Source organism: Myripristis murdjan, chromosome 6 (assembly GCF_902150065.1).
Source record: "Myripristis murdjan chromosome 6, fMyrMur1.1, whole genome shotgun sequence".
NCBI classification, from domain to species: Eukaryota; Metazoa; Chordata; class Actinopteri; order Holocentriformes; family Holocentridae; genus Myripristis; species Myripristis murdjan.
This window is the reverse complement of record NC_043985.1, coordinates 27,747,680-27,763,934: the sequence shown is the minus strand read 5'-3', so window position 1 is coordinate 27,763,934 and position 16,255 is coordinate 27,747,680. Positions and strand designations below refer to the sequence as shown.

The window sequence follows — 16,255 nt, the reverse complement described above, 5'->3', positions numbered from 1 at the left end:
GGAAGAGATGACTTTGGGAAATGTTACACGGTTTGGTTGCAAATGTGCGGCAGCCAGCAGGCAGCTGAGGTGTGCTGCAGCAGCTGGACTGTGTACAGGCTGCAGCGCAAAGAGGAACAACAACAAAAAAAAACACTTCTATCATAATCCATTAACTACACATATTTAATTTTCTTATTTTTCAGTAACAACGAGAGCCGAATGTCATTATTTGACATTTATTCCGTCTTAAGAAATGGCGCTCAGTATAAAGAAAAGGAGCCTTGCGTGTCTTGCATGTCAATGGCTGTTTGCGGAGACACATCTGTGTCATGAGGAGCAGTGACATGCCACTCCGGAGCGAGGGCAGGGCTGGCAGATGTCGAGCAGTGGGACAGATTGGGCTACGCTTCAGGAGACGCGGAGCCGGGCATGAAGACCTGTCTCCGGCACAGCGCTACCGCCGACCTCCCCGCTTATATGACACACAGCTTAATGTAGGACAAGCGCAGAAATACAAATAAACTCCGTCTCCATAGGTGGAGCAGCGACGAAAACACTGGTTAGTCAATCAGTCTGGGTATGAAGTGAGGGAGTGACGAGGTGAACATCATTCGAATTCACTTTTCCTTTCTACTGCCCCGACTTCCCCGCTATCAACACACTGCCACGGAGATATTGAGGGTTTGCGGATCAAAGTGAATCCATTTCCGAGCGGTTCGGGCCCACCCTCCCATTTAGAGCAGGCCTCTAGCGGGGTCTTGCATTTGCAGCGAGTTGGTCTCTGATTTACTCAAATTAGATATACTTGTGACTAAAGCCTCTCCACATTTCCCACGACTGAGAGGAGGTTCATTATCTCTTCCTGGCACCCAGCCCCTCTGTCTTTCAGAGCCTTCAGCTATATCATCCATTATACACGCGGAGACAGATGTCCACAATGCTGACTTGTTTATACGGTCTCGATTCAGAGATGGGGCAAAATAGGCAGTTTTCTCCCACATTAAGCCTGGACAGCTCTGCTATATCCCCTCTGTGTTTTTATAGTAAGCTGACTCGAGCTGCAACAGCGAGAAGAACACAGGACACAGAGCTTGAAGCGTAGGAGACGGAAATGACCCAGGGGATATTATACCAGCGCAGGTTGGTTTCATTAAACCCTGTGCTGTGTGTATGTGTATGTGTGTGTGTGTGTGTGTATTAAGTGTAAATTCAGCAAGCCCAGGCAGCGATACTATCTTGTCCAAGCCAACAGCATGTTATGCCAGACGGGCCCGACAGCGGCCCTGGGCACTGCTGGACAGCCCTAATTGTCTCCATCTCTAAAGTAACTACATGTGTCGGTCGTCCACACGGATGATTTTAAGGGGCTGCCGGTTGTGCATCGCGATTTCCATATTCCAAAAGGACATAATTCACACTCTGCCTTATCTTTTGGCGAGTCGTTATCAGAGGTAGGATCAAGGAACATGATGACAACAGAGTACCGCGAGAGATTCTAGGGGCCTGGGGGAAATATTGTAATTTTCCATTCCTTCTGGCATGCCAGCGAGCAGACTTAGTATTTTGGCCGAGCGAGGGTGAGCAAAACATAGACTCGCTATCCTCTCACTGTCAGCCATGTCCTATCAAAATGTCATGGCTCGATGTGAACTTTCCCACCACGGCTAGAGCTGAATGCACACTGAGTAACACGGCAAAGTGACATCAGACGTAACCCTGTTTAGCGGCAGTGTTTTTCCACATCAGGGCCAGGTATATAAGTCACTTCCTGGGGTTACATAAGATGTCCTAAACAAATAGATTCCCACAGGTGTTCTAATGTGGAAATCTAGGGCTGCACAGACAGAGAGAGAGAGGCTAACCAGCTGAGTCATGCAGTAACACAACATAGTGTGGGTCCCACTGGATTGCTGGGTAGAACCTTCTGGAATCTGCTGTGTGTGTGTGTGAGAATGTGTGTGTGTGAGAGAGGGAGGGAGAGGACAGCGTTTTGTATTCATGCACTATACATGCATGCATGTACTGCAGAAGCGCACAAAGTGAGGACACGGCCGCAACACTCGCTCGCGCTTAAATAAGAAAGCAAACAGTACACATCAAACATGGCAACCCGGCTGACCACATGTTCAGCTCAAATGTCTGTCTGCAAGTTATTAGCCAGCGGTTAAACAAAATGAAGAGCAGGAGCGGGAGTCGAGGAAGGGCTTCAGTGAACAGCTGCTTTCATTTCTCTCGGTGAAAAAAGTCCACATAGGAGCGGAGCTGCTCGGCACCTGGGGATCAGGCCTCAACAGGATATCTATCTGAAAAGGTTTCAAAATATGTGGAAGATAATTCTTTGGATGGGACTGACTGGACTTGTCAGGGACTTCAATAGCCTCATCAGGGGAAGTGAGCAAAACTGAGTGCAACCAGTGACAGAACCTAAGCAAATAATGCACTCACTGCCCAGCTGTGGCGGGGGGGGGGAGGCTCTGCTTTTTAACACAGTAAGTGCATACCTGCGCCATATCATCCAAGCAGTTGAAGATGTACTTGCGGGCCTCCTTGGACTTGATCCCCGTTTCGCCCTCGTGGTCCTCTGGAGTCTGTGGGAGACAAGAAGCAGATGTTCCTCTCAGATCCCATCACACTTCCCCTGTGGAAACACACTATTTACATTTGGCTCATTACAGCCTCTTGTTGTTGATGTGCAGCAGGACTCGGCTTGCCCTCTGAGCAACCCTGGGGTAGCACACAAACGCTCGTCTAACAGCCGGGGAAGATGGAGGAGAGCGCCTGTGGGGGCTTACGGTCTATATGAGATGAACATAAAGCGCATATACAGCTCAAATTGTATTCAAAAAAAGCACATCAGCGCAAATGCACATGTTCCATATGCAGGAAAAATGCACAGGCACATGAATGTACGCATAGCTGCCAACGCTGACAGTCCAAAAATAGTGGGTGTGGGTGTTGGTTCATCTCCCAAATGGCTGCAACTGACTGAAATTACAATATTGTTCTTTATGCTCCAAGTGTTGCTGTAGGTTTGATCTCTGCAGACTTTCTTCTCCATGCACCTTGGTAGCAGGTGAAGTAGTGCCAGGAACCCCTACTCTGAAATTATAATATCACTTACATGTGCCAAATGGTTGCTAAACAAAGTTATGTTTTTTTTTTTTTTTTACTCATGTAAGGATGTGCCTGGGTCGAACGCCGCCGCCTGTAGCTTACCCAGACCTTAAACATGACACTGCTTTGCCTAAATCAAATTAGCCTCTGGTAGAAAAAAAAAATACATTGGTTTGAATGTGAGACTGTCATCGACTCCCAGCCAAAACAGAAGCAGTCTAGTCTGCCTAATAGCATTTTCAGGGAAGACAGAAGTAACTGGAGGTGAGTCCTGCCAATAAGAAGCAGACTGCATTTGAGGTCTGATGTATTTTGTGATTTGGAAACAGCAGTGATATTATAAGGCTCAGATTTGTGTGCACCTATTTATAATAAATTTAGCAGACAGGCAGAGTTTGAAATTTGATCAAAATATGGAAGAAAATCAGGAGAAATTAGACTCTGGGGGGAAAAGGTGGAGAGGCTCCCGAAAATGAGGAGTCTCATCGGTAAAAAAAAAACGTGAGGTTTGGCAAGTATGCGCAGACGTAGACCCTTACTCTTATAAAAGATAACACCAAACTAATCTGTGTCAGCTCAGGAAACCCGCTGACCAAACACATGCAAAAACATTTTTTTAATTACAGTCAGAAAAGGCAACACAGCTGCCGTTGCATGGAAACACATGGCAAGGTCAAATTAAAGCTGCACAATTACTCTCACAGACTGATTTTTTCCTAAGTGTCGGCGCGCACCCTCATAACCTGTGTCTCTCCGGATGGAAAAAAAGTCGTCGGGATGCCTAGACATTTTCCACATGCCAAAGACGCTACAAAATCATGAGGCAGTGGTGTCAGCGGCGGTGTCATCAAGTGCAAGGTAATAATGTATCTCACATGCCGCTGTCAGGTGAAAAAAAACGCGCTCCTCCAAAAATGTCAACGGCTCGGGAATCCAGAAAACGCTCTGCTTCTGAAATTGATGACCGAGATTCAAGATTCGATACTTTACTGCCACTTCAGCTTGACAGTTGCTGGAATTTGTTGCAGCGCACTCATAAAACATCGAACCGTTTCATCCATGCGGCGGAGCGGTAGACAACACAGTCAAAACCACGCAAGAAGGGGGGAAAACAGCGGAAAGGGAAAAAAAACATCATGTTAACACCGTGAAATATTACACGGTGTGTTTTCACTGGCTTTTATAAGCCCAAGGGTCATAAAATTTTATCATTCCACAGAGGACTTTGTAATCCTCAAATTAAGCGAAAACATGAAAATCATCAAAACTGGAATTAGGCGGTTTTCACCTGACAACAGCTCGAGCGTGAGCCCGCGGGACGCTGTCGGACTCCAGAGCATTTTTACCGTGCAATGTGTTTTCTTCATTTGAAGGTCAACAATAGTGCACAGGGACATCAGTTGTTGTCAGTGCGGTATGTGGCTGTGATTCATTTGCCGCACATTAAAAAACAAATGCATTGTGGCTGAAAAAAAAAAAGAGAGAGATCAATCCCAGACACAGGGGGAGCAGACGGCATATAAACATAGTCATACCCCACGGAGATGGATCAGTATATGTAGGACGTGTTCGATACAGTCGAGAACGATGTGTGCGGATTCGCCGCATGGCACACAAAAGTTCAACCAAAGTTAATGAGGGGAAAAAAAAAACGAAAGGAGCGGGCCTCCTTATTGAGTGACCTACATAGAAGGACAGTGGGAGGGTTTGAGCAGACGCCCCGTGAGCTGGATTCATCGGGCTCGGCTTCCATTTGCCAGATCCTCTCACACAGATCTATTTTGCTCTCATTACCCTCTCACTTTGTTAATAGACAGCAAAAAAAGGGGCCGTTGGTGCCTCACACGGCGTGTCGAGACACTCTGGGATATTGATGGCGGCTACAGTTGGTGTGGCTTTTTCCTCTTGCTTGAAATATCACCCGCACTCCTGGTAGTTTTTGAATGAAAACGCGACAGAGGACAATCATGATGAGATGACGGAGTGCGTGCGTGCATCCATGTCATTATACTCGTACCTTCAGTCTCCAGAGAGGGTAGGTGGAGTCGGGGTCTCTGTTGAAGAACCTGGTGGTTTTTGTCCCTGCACTCAACAGATACTCCGCAGGCAAGCCCTGCGTCTGCGAAATGTACCGGATCTGCAAGACAGGAGATGAAAAATGCATATTCAACTTATTAAATTCATATGTAATGACATCCTGATATGCAGGGATGAAGCATAAGCCACATTTAATTGGGTGCTGTGAATATTTCCTGTTGAGAATGAATGAAAAAATAAAAGACTAAAACTTTGAGAGGACTGCTCTTTTGGCAGTCGGGAAAATCTAGGCTGAGATTAACACTCTGAGCTTAGCCGACCAAAATGCGCGCGCGCCACCCAAACATGACCTCAACTCAAGAGTCGAAGACACAAGGATTGATTTGAGACTTGTAAATGAGACACTTTGCTAAGTTTCGGCTTGTGAAAAATCAGGCGTGCTTGTTCTGCAATGGAGCGCAACTTGCTCAAGGCTTTCCCACTGAGCCTCATCTGACTGATAGAGAGAGGGAAACACAGCAATGTCTTGCTCTGGAGCACAGGGGCTGCGCTAATTGGACAAGTGGCTCCATGGCATCTGTTCAGATAAACAGGGAGGCTGCACGAGAATCATCAGCGGCTGTCAGGAGAATTGGAGAACCCCCCCCGCCTCCCTATCCACCCTTAAAACATACAAATTCACAGAGTGAGAAGACACCAAAAAAAAAAAAAATGCATTCACTTAAGCATTAAATGCATATGCACACACAGAAACGCACATACACGAGGATGCATGGAAGCGCACCCACACAAACACGAGCGATACACCAGCAGGCTCAAACACGCAGGAGGACCAGTCGCATCAGTGAGCGGTCTGAGCACAGAATGCAGCAGAAAGGCTTTCAAAGTAAAAATCCATTATAAAAATTGACTGTTCACTATCAAAGCCTATATCCACCATAGGGAATTTATTCTGAGCTGTTAGGGTTTGCAGCGCTGTATCAGTATTGGCCAATATTAACTTTAAAAAGCAATATTGGTAGGAGTCCAAAGAGTGTGTTTACTGTTGATATTTTGGTGAACTTCATTCCTGTCAAATTGTCAAATTAGCAACAGAACAAAAAGGAACACTGTCTTTTGTTTACAGCACAAATAAAAAAAAACACGTGCCGTTTCATCCCTGGAGCCTTGTGCTTCTGCAAAAGCTGCAAAAGTCCATCTGATTTTTTTTTTTTAAGAAGCTGTGTTTTTTTTTTTTTTTTTTTTTTATTCCTGAGGCACTACACTACCCATAATCCAAAAAAAAAAAAAAAAAAAAAAGAAATTCCACCAATCAGAGACGTTGCTGTTACCATGGAGATGTTTACCACGCTGAGCTTGCATAGTTTGATCCAGGCCTCGTGCCAGCTCGCTCGCAAACGTGATCAAACACGGCATTAGGAACTATAAATCTGCCGGAGTAGAACTAAAACGACACAACACAGAAGATTATATCTGCGTGCAATAAATCTGAAATCAGTATCATTAGGAGTTCATTCCCTGTAAAACCTCTGACGCACACGGTCTTGCACCTTTTTTATCTTTAAAAAAAAAAAAAAAAAACATGTCTTTTTTTTTTTTTGCTGTGAATCATTTTTTACGAGGTTTGCGATTCATCTCATGCCTGGCTGGACTGGTCGGAGCCGTGAAACTTTTATATTTCGATGATGGTGAATTCTTATGGGAGGGACAAGCGGAGCGATGTGGTGCACCTCCAGAAACCAGACAGGACATAGCTGCAGCGTGACGGCTGCGTCCTATAAAAGACCGACAGATGGGCATGAAGTCATCCCGCTTTATGTAAACGTGGACCCCAGTCTTTACCTGGTCGTACTCTGAGGCCCCGGGGTAGAGGGGCCACCCCAGGAAGAGCTCAGCGATCACACAGCCGAGGGACCACATGTCTATCGCCTCGCAGAACGGCAAGCCCAGGATGATCTCCGGAGCCCTGTGGAGAGACAAAAACACACCGTGTGGGTAAATAACACACAACAAAAAGTCCAATATGTGACCCCTGATTTATTTATTTATTTATTTTTAAAGTTTTACAGTTTGCTATTGTAAAATGCTGCGACTTGGGAATCTGCTTTGACCGACAAGGACACGGTGAGTATTGGAGTTAATTGTGACTCGGCTGAATCGTCAGTTTAAATACAAGGTCATGTCTGGAAAAGGCTTATGAGGAGCTGCATTCATCTTCTTTTCACACTTGGTCTGAGCTCATGGAGAGCAGCACACTGTACCAAGCACAGGTCACAGGAGGAAATGTGTGTGTGTGTGTGTGTGTGTGTATGTATGTAAGAATGTATGTAAGCTGCATGTGTAGGAGGGAGTTGGAGGCCTTCCACAGACTTTAACGACTTTCCAAAGCAGAAACGATTTAATTAGACAACACACACACACACACATACACACACACTTGCTTGCATGCACACATATATAGTATGCCCACACTCCCACACACACACACACACACAGTGCCACTCTTTTCCACACTGAGAAAATCAATCAATCTGTTATGTCTGAGGGCTAATGTGTTATCTGAACATTGATCTCTGCATGCGGCCTTGAAAAAGAGCTTGAGATTTATTTTCATTAAAGTCGAAGTGAACACCTCGTTTCTTTTCCGTTCCCCCTCGCATGTCACTCATTTTGGCCGTCTTCAAAGTGTGCGACTTGCAGATAGCTGATTGATAAGCACGCGAGGGCACCAATCACGGAGTCCCATCTCCGGGAGTCAGACATGGGAGACTGCGACGGGAGGCGGGAGGGCATGTTTGGAGAGTTCAGCTGAATTAACATGGGCCAAAAGGCTCGCTGCCACCGAGAAATGTGGAAACAATTATGCCATGAAAAATAAAACCAACATAAATATCCTCCAGAGCATGCAGTAGGCTCAGCTTCATCTGGGCTTTTACTACATTCAAGTTAATAATGCCAAAGTACAATTCCCAGAGGCTGATCTTTCCCAGTTGTACCCACACACACACACACACAGATACACTGATACACCAAGAGACGTTCAGCCAGACCAGAGATAAATATCAACGATTTGATGAAAAAGACAAATATTGTTTGAGCCGTTTGGGTGCCACAATGGACCCACACAATTCCCAAATTTCATTCAAACCACCTCAAAGTACTTTATGTCCTGTCAGACGGCTAACACTGCTAATGGGGCTCTAAATAACCAAGGACACAGATTCTGCGCTGTGGAAACAAAGCCAATAATAAGGGTTATTTTTGGCTCTTACCATCAGAGGGGGACCTTTTTCGCTATATATCAAACTCTATATTATTTAACAACTTTAAAATAAAAACACCTTTAAGCAGGCAAAGTGTGTCCCTGTCGAGTCAGCAGACCTCAATTTGACCTAATCTACAGAAAGTGAATATCCTCATCATCATCAAAACGGCAGAGGCTGAGTCACCAGTAGTAACGAACATGTGCTAATGGCCTGACACACACACACACACAGATCGCTCAAGCCTCAGGCGGATCTCGGAAAGTTTCTGTTTCCCGTTCCGCTTGCGCCCCCTCGCCGAGTTCCCAGCGTTGCCTGCTGTGACCATGGCAACCGGGCTGGAGCTTCCCGCTAAGCCGAGGCAGTCTGTGGCAGGGGTTTTCGGCGGAGGGGAGAGAGAGAAACGGGAGGACCTGGCCTCGAGCCCGCCGGAGCTGTAGGCACCAGGGAGACGGAGAATATGGAAAACAGCGTGGGGAGGAGGAGGGGGGCCGCGCTATAGGACTTTATAGGCCTGCAGGGGGGGTGATGGGTGAACGGTCTGAGGGCAGCTCCGGCCGTCCTGAGATCTGTTAGTGCCGATGTTATGCTTGGATCCGTTCAGCCTGGACCTTCCTGGGTTATGCTCCAGCGCTTTACCCCTCTCAGGCCGTTCTCATGGCTCCCTAAACCTCTGCTCTGCCCTCACAGACAGCCCCTCCAGTTACAAGAAACAGCAAGCAGGAGAGAGAAAAGCACAAAAAGAAGCGAGAGACAGCGAGAGACAGCGAGTAACATCGCTGCTCATGATATAAACATGATATGAACACACACTTCACCTACTTAAAAGCAAATTTCCAGCTGTAGCCCCTGCCCCCCCTAGCCACTGCTCTCTGACACTGAAGGTAGCAGAACGAGGGCACAGGCGATTGTACAAAGACAAAGAGACAATGCATAGGAAAATGACTGGAACAAGAGCGAAGGAAAGGGGAAGGAGAAAGAGAAAGACACACACGTAGATAAAGCAAATGAGGAGGACCATTGCTCTGCTCGGTGAGGAGCTCCTGTCACAGAGGGTGGTTATTGGGGTCTCGGGGGCAGCAGTGGAACAGACACCAAGACAACACTCTAGCAACAGTATCTTAGGGCTCCATTACACACCAATACAAAGACACCTTCACACACAATGAGCCGGGACGTCTATCAAGAGGCTGCCAAAGAGGCATAAAGGAGCCTGCTAGGAGGAGATAGCAGTAGGCAGAGCGTGGACCGCTGAAGGTAGAAAAGAGCTCGAAGGGAGGGAGGAGAGAAAAGGCAGTGAGATGGACACCGGGCCCGGGGTCAGCATAATCCTCCTCCAACAGCCTGTTAGACTGGGGTTTCACTCTGGGCATGAGGGAGAGGGAACAATAATGGCTGCACACACACACACACACACACACACACACACACATATAAACATGCGCATGCACAAGCACAATGTAAAGGACTAGGCACGGGGGGAAAATGTGCAGAGTGTCATTGGTGTGTCTGCTAGACGGCTTGTTGCTTTTCCCTCCAGCAGGAGATGCACTCAATCAAATGAGATGTGGAATCCACAAGGGCAAATGCAAACACACGATAACACACACACACACACACTTTACCAGAATAAAGGGTTAATATTAGAAGTGATCCATAAAGTAAAAAAAAAAAAAAATAAAAAATTACATTGTGATTATTGAGATATTGTTGCAATTGTGATTTGAGTAATTTTCTAGTGGGAATGCTAATTTTGCATCATACTTTTCATTTTCACTGAAAAAATAAAAATGATGATGTGACATTTTTGGGAGAGGGGTGCATTAAACAAACATATTTTCTTACATCTTGAGAAAATAATATGTAGGTGCAGGCTCTGTAGCACCACAATACTTCATTTATAATGGTGTTTTGTCACATATTTTACCTTTATTGAAAAAAAAAAATGCAGCTTGGATAGTGCACTTGGCCACATTGCAGTATTGATAATATTTTGATTAACCGCTCAGCCATAATCGATAGAGACAGGGTCTGGTTCAGGTAAAAAATCTTCAGAAGCTACTTAGATTGCTTGAAAACATTTTTTTATATACTCTATTATATATACTATACTCTCTACTCTATTTAGTTAGATCTTCACATTTAATCTTGAACATTGAACACATGGTAGCTATCAGACTGTCTGTGATACAGTCAGTGACAATAGATGATATTTTAGAAAGGACAGCTCTCCATCAGTATTATGATTATTAGCAGGTTTCACCTTGTTATATAATAAAACTGACATACCGGCCCACCAGTTTTGCAGCACTCTTGCCGTCAGAAAAGGCTTCATACACAAACAGGACCAAAACATCCTCCATTTATTTGCATGAGTATGAGCTCTCCAAAAAAAAAAAAAAAAAAAAAAAAGCCCATTCAACTCTAAGAGACAGAAAATATGTATGAGCAATTGCAGGCTGCACAAGGAAAAGGTTATTCACACAATATGAAGTTGTTTTTCAGTGAGCTGCGAGGAAATTCTCCCCATCAGAACACATTGTGAAGATGAAAGCCGGGGGAAACGCTTTCATCAAACGGACCTCAGGATCGCTCAGACTCCAGCGGACACATGCACACTCCAACCGCGGGACCTTCCACTTTCCCCTCTTCACCCCGCATGCACCCCCCATCCCCACCTCTGGAACATCGTGCATCATAGTAAGAAATTCATACCAGCTCACAAACAAGCGCGGCTGTCAGCTGTGCAGACGGCTGAGCTTAAGCGCAATGTTCTTTTCCGCGGTTGACGTGGTGCCACGTTTGATGTCATGGAAGTGTGGCTTTTATAGCAGGCAACTTCAACAACCCCATTTAAATTAGGGTGCAATTAGTGCAAGGTTTTTTAACTGTGGCGCAGTGTATGTGTGTGTGTGTGCCTGCGCAACTCTGTGTATGTGTGTGTGTCATGACCACATGGTCCTTGCCCTTGCGGGTGATGGAGAGATCTGTTAGTGCTGATGTTATGCTTGGATCCATTTCAGCCTGGACCTTCCTGGGTTATGCTCCAGTGCTTTGCTCTCTCAGGCCGTTCTCATGCCTCTCCTCTGCGCTCACTGAGAGCCCCTCCAGTTCAGAGAAAGAGAGAGAGAGAAAAAGCACAGGAGGAAGGAAGAGAGAGGGAGTAACACTGCTGCTCATGATATAAAACCACAAATGCAAATCTGCCCGTACTAACGCACCGCTGCCATCGCATGCAAAACACCCCACAGCTGCTGCTGATGCAGGCCTTTCACTGGCAGTGATAAACAGCACACACATCTGCTCTGCGCGCAAACCTTGCTCCTTTCCTGTCCTCCTTTCCTTCCCTTTAGCGCTAGAACACAAATGATTGACAAATCATGCAAATATGATCATCGTAATTCCTTGAAGCTGGTGATCGGAGCTATTATCAGCAGGGATACCATCGTGTTGATATTTTAAATAAAAATAGACACAAGAACACTACGCAGCCAGGTGTTGAGTCACCACATCCTGGTGTTTCGCTGTTTAGAGTAAACAGAGCTCTGCGGTACTGCAAGGCCCGACAAAGGCACTCGAACACAGACGCCTGGATAAAATCACCATTTTGCCGGTGGGTTATCGTTCTCTTGTTGGTCAAAGACGGAATAACTAAGCTCTTATCACCTGGAAAGTTGCAGCAGCCATCAGAGGCGCTCAGATATGCCATCTGGGTACGCCAGATTCAGCTGGCACCGCCGGTTTATCACCCTTTAAGCTGCACCCCACCCAGCCCATCTCCAGCTGGCATGGCTACCACAGACATTGCTTTTCAGAGGGAGGTGGTGAGCAGCTCCTCGCACAACCATACATGTGGTGGGAAGTACAGACGGCTCACAAACCAGCAGCCAGCCCACTGCTTTCTCTGGGCTTCAGCAGTCGACTGAGAGGCCGCAGTGTCAAGCTAGCGGCTCTGACAGCGCCGGTCCTTGACAAAAGAAAGAAGGACGGAAAGAGAGACAGAAGGAGAGAGATGGAGGGAGAAAGAGAGGGAGAGGCAGAGGGAGGGATATAGGGAGAGAGAGAGGGAGAGAGAGAGAGTATGTCTGCACACTGACATCCTCCCAGCTGGCCTGGTCATTGATGAGCCCCAGTCCCCCTGGGAGCCAGAGATGGCACGACTCATGAATGGAGCCTTTCTTCTGCCACTCCGGCTGCCCCCACCCCCCCCCACACCCTCCACCCACCACCCCTTGCCCATCACCACCAACCCCCCCACCCTCCCCCTTCGCCACCCCTCTGCCAGCCAAACCCCTTCCAACCCCTCAAACTAGGGCACCAAGGCCAGGCTACAGCTCCCTCCCCGCTCGCCTGTCCGCCCTCTGCTCTGCTGAACCATGCCTGTGCTGGCCTGCCAGCCCACACACACACACACACACACACACACACACACACACAAGCACACATGCACACACAGCTGCTATTCCCGGCCGTGACATCACAGGCTGTGTGCATGTCAGGATATATCCATCAGGCTGACCTTCCCTTAGCTTGGCTCCAGACAGGAGACTGACGGATCCCTGGAACCCCGCAGCACTTACACACGCACACACACACACACACACACACACACACACACACACACATTTATGCACACAGGTCAGCCGGTCTACAGCGATGGGTTTGATCTTTTTCCTTTCCGTTCAAAAGACCTCATCACAGAGCCCTTATGTAACTAAGTTATATTCAAGAGCCAGGCGGGCAGCTGTAAGCAAAGAGTGGCATTTATAGTAGAGATAAATGAGTAAATAAGATCTTACGCTGGGTGTGTTGAGAACACTCTGGTTGTGTCTGAGGAGGAGGTGCCGGTGGTGAGAGAAAGCTCTCTGGTGCGAACAGGAAAAAGCACTTCATAAGAAAAGAGGCTGCCTTTTATGGGGCTTTTCTCCCCTCCATCTTTGGCTCTTTTTCACTCTCCTCCCTTCCCATCTCTCCGTCCCGCTCCATGCCATCGCCTAATGTAAAAGGCTCTGGTCGGTGCTGCGAATGACCCCCCCCCCCACACACACACACCATACACACTCTCACACACACACACACACCCATGCCAACCCAGGAGATTCATCTCCATATTCATGCCCTCAAAGGTTCCACCACAGTCTCTTTGAAGACGCACCGTAGAAAAACACTTTTCCAGGTATATTGCATGGTGGTTGCTGGCTGTGAAATCAATGTGCGGAGTTACATCCCCTGCCGTGCACCTGCAGGAACACACCCCGATCCGACACACACACACACACACAGCCACACAATACTGCATTGGACACAAGCCAGGCATAGGTTGTAGTGATCAAGTAAATTCTTATTTAGGTGGGCAGATAGATGACATTTAAATTTAGTGAGGGCCTTCATGGAGGTGTGCGAGGGAGGGAGGTGTGTGTGTGTGTGTGTGTGTGTGTGTGTGTGTGTGTGTGTGTGTGTGTGTGTGTGTGTGTGGTGAGAGAAAACTTTTTCAGCAGGGAGACCTTGGGAAAGATTCTCTCACTTGGTAAGACGGGGAGACGTTCCTTGTGTTCAAGGTCCTGAAAACAGGCCTCCCTTTCTCTTTCTCTATCTCTTCCTCTCTCTCTCTCGCAGAAAAAGGCGCGGGGAAATCGCTGACAAGGCTGTCACTGTTTTACCTGTTTAAGTATTAGCATTCCCTGTAGGTCTAGCGGTGCGTTACCAAGGCTAACGCGTATGGAAAGGAAAAAAAAAATACGCGGAGGGGGTAATGTTTCATAGAAATCTAGAACATGATCTAACATTCAGAAAGAATTACAGCTGCTGGAAAAACAGGATTGCCATGACATTGCAAAAAGCCTTGACAAGGTTATTTGTTATGGAACAAGAAACAGGAAGAGCCTCACAGACAAATAGAACCAACTCCACTGTTTAACCCTCCTGTTATGTTCACATTTTTGAACATCTTCTATATTTGGGGTCAATTTGATCCCTGCAGTTTAAACTTCCACAAAATTATTATAACTAAAATTGTTATCAAAGTTTATGTCAAGTACTTTATGTTTCTTTGTTGATTACCTAAATCGCCCTTTAAATAAAACATAACTCCCTCCCACCCCCATTTATACATCCAGTATTCCTATTAGGCGACAATGGAAAAATATTCAAATCACCATAAAATCTCACTGATTGACCTAAAACTGGAAATAAATATTAATTTTTGGTGTTTTAATGGCTTTATATTATTTCTAAGTACATATTTTTGTTATTTATAACCAATGCGTTACAAAGTGTGTACAGGACATTGAAAACATATCATCATGTGAATTTCATCTTTACCCGGTAGTGCCCATTACATTAGGAACACTCATTAAATATGAAGCAAAAAAAAAAAAAATGACGTTAATCATTTATTTAGAGACGTTAAACATTGGCTGGGGTCAAATTCACCCCAAACATAACAGGAGGGTTAACAAAAATTAATAATTACAGCAACTCAAACGCATCAGTGGCTGGTTGTTGTGACGCGTGTGTGTGACAGGCAGCTCAGGTGCTGATTCAACATTACCTGAGGTGCAGCTTCTAAACTGTAACCGAGCTATTTGGGCAGCACGGGCGGCACTCGCACGCTCAAAGGTCATCGCTCGCTCCTTTCCCAGCCTCTCCATCTCACTCTCGTGCCCCCCCCCCCCTCCCCTCACGCCTCCTCCTCTTTGAGGCACTTTATATAATGAAATATTCATCGGGCAGAGTGCCACCCCTGTCACTGTAGCACACATGGCACCGGCTGCCCTGTCAGCGCAGCATGGCACGGTCAATATTAGCACACAGGATATGTCACATTCTCTCACATGGCACCACCCGATGTCACCGAACACCGGTTATTTTTGCAGAATGGCTGTGTTCATGGCAGCATTAAATAACATATCAGATTTATTGTTGAAGTATAACACACCGAACATCCAACACATATTGTGTTGCCCTTGCCGCTACAGAGAAATTCTCCCCCCTTTGGACAAGCAGCAGTGTGCTACCCTTTCCACCCTCCCACCCATTCTCTCTCTCTCTCTCTCTCTCTTTCCCTCTTCCCTTCTTCTCCCTCTGCTCTCAAAAGCCTCCATTAGCAACGCCAACATCCACACTACCCAAACAGTGAGCGCCGCTATGGAGATGCTCAGTCGTTCGTTCAGACGGCGAGGCAGCGCTCCATCGTTCCCGGTTGGTAATTACCTCTTTCCTGTGGTTATTATTATTCTCCAGCATGCGGCTGATCCTATCAGTAATACATCTCATTTCCACCTGCAAACCAGCGGGCTCTCCCTGGCGCCCTGCAGCACCCCCCACCCCCCACCACCCACCGCCTGTCGCCTAGTGCAGGGGTCACAGGGACAGACCTCATTCAGCGTGGGTGGGAGGGGTTGGATGAGATGAAGGGGGGGAGGGGAAGGGAGGTGACGGATGCAGCGAGGGAGAGGAAGGGGTGCAGCGGGCACAACAATGGAAGATGGATGCCCTCTCTTGATCACCACACACCGAACCCACACACACACACACACACACACACACACACACACTGTTCCTCTCCTGTCAGAGGGAGCAGTGCCAGGAAGGGTTTGAGACAAAATTGGGAAATGAAGGGTGTCTGTCAAACAATGGTGCTGTCTGCCGAGGCAGCCTGGAGAGGAGATGCAGGGGACGCCGAGAGGGAGCCTCGAGTCTCTCCTGCCTTATTAGGGTAGTGGACTGACAGTCAGACAGTATTATACCAGTCCACCAGTCAGTGGCCAGACACTGACCCAACCCTCAGGCATTTACAGCTCGGCTCTGTCAAGGCTTCTGTCTCCATGGAAATCTAGACTCAATCCGGCTTTACTTAA

The 16,255-nt window shown here is 46.9% G+C and overlaps 1 protein-coding gene across 3 annotated transcripts in view; it reads right to left on the bottom strand.

Moving 5' to 3' along the window:
- Positions 1 to 16,255, bottom strand: part of hipk2 (homeodomain interacting protein kinase 2) — an 83,332-nt gene that overhangs the window by 20,291 nt on the left and 46,786 nt on the right. For all 3 annotated transcript variants that reach the window (XM_030053149.1, XM_030053151.1, XM_030053152.1), the window contains exons 3-5: positions 6,976 to 7,099; positions 5,114 to 5,233; positions 2,484 to 2,570 (exon numbers count right to left, since the gene is read on the bottom strand). In XM_030053149.1, coding sequence (XP_029909009.1) covers positions 2,484 to 2,570; positions 5,114 to 5,233; positions 6,976 to 7,099 — 331 coding nt within the window. The remainder of the gene's footprint in view (positions 1 to 2,483; positions 2,571 to 5,113; positions 5,234 to 6,975; positions 7,100 to 16,255) is intronic.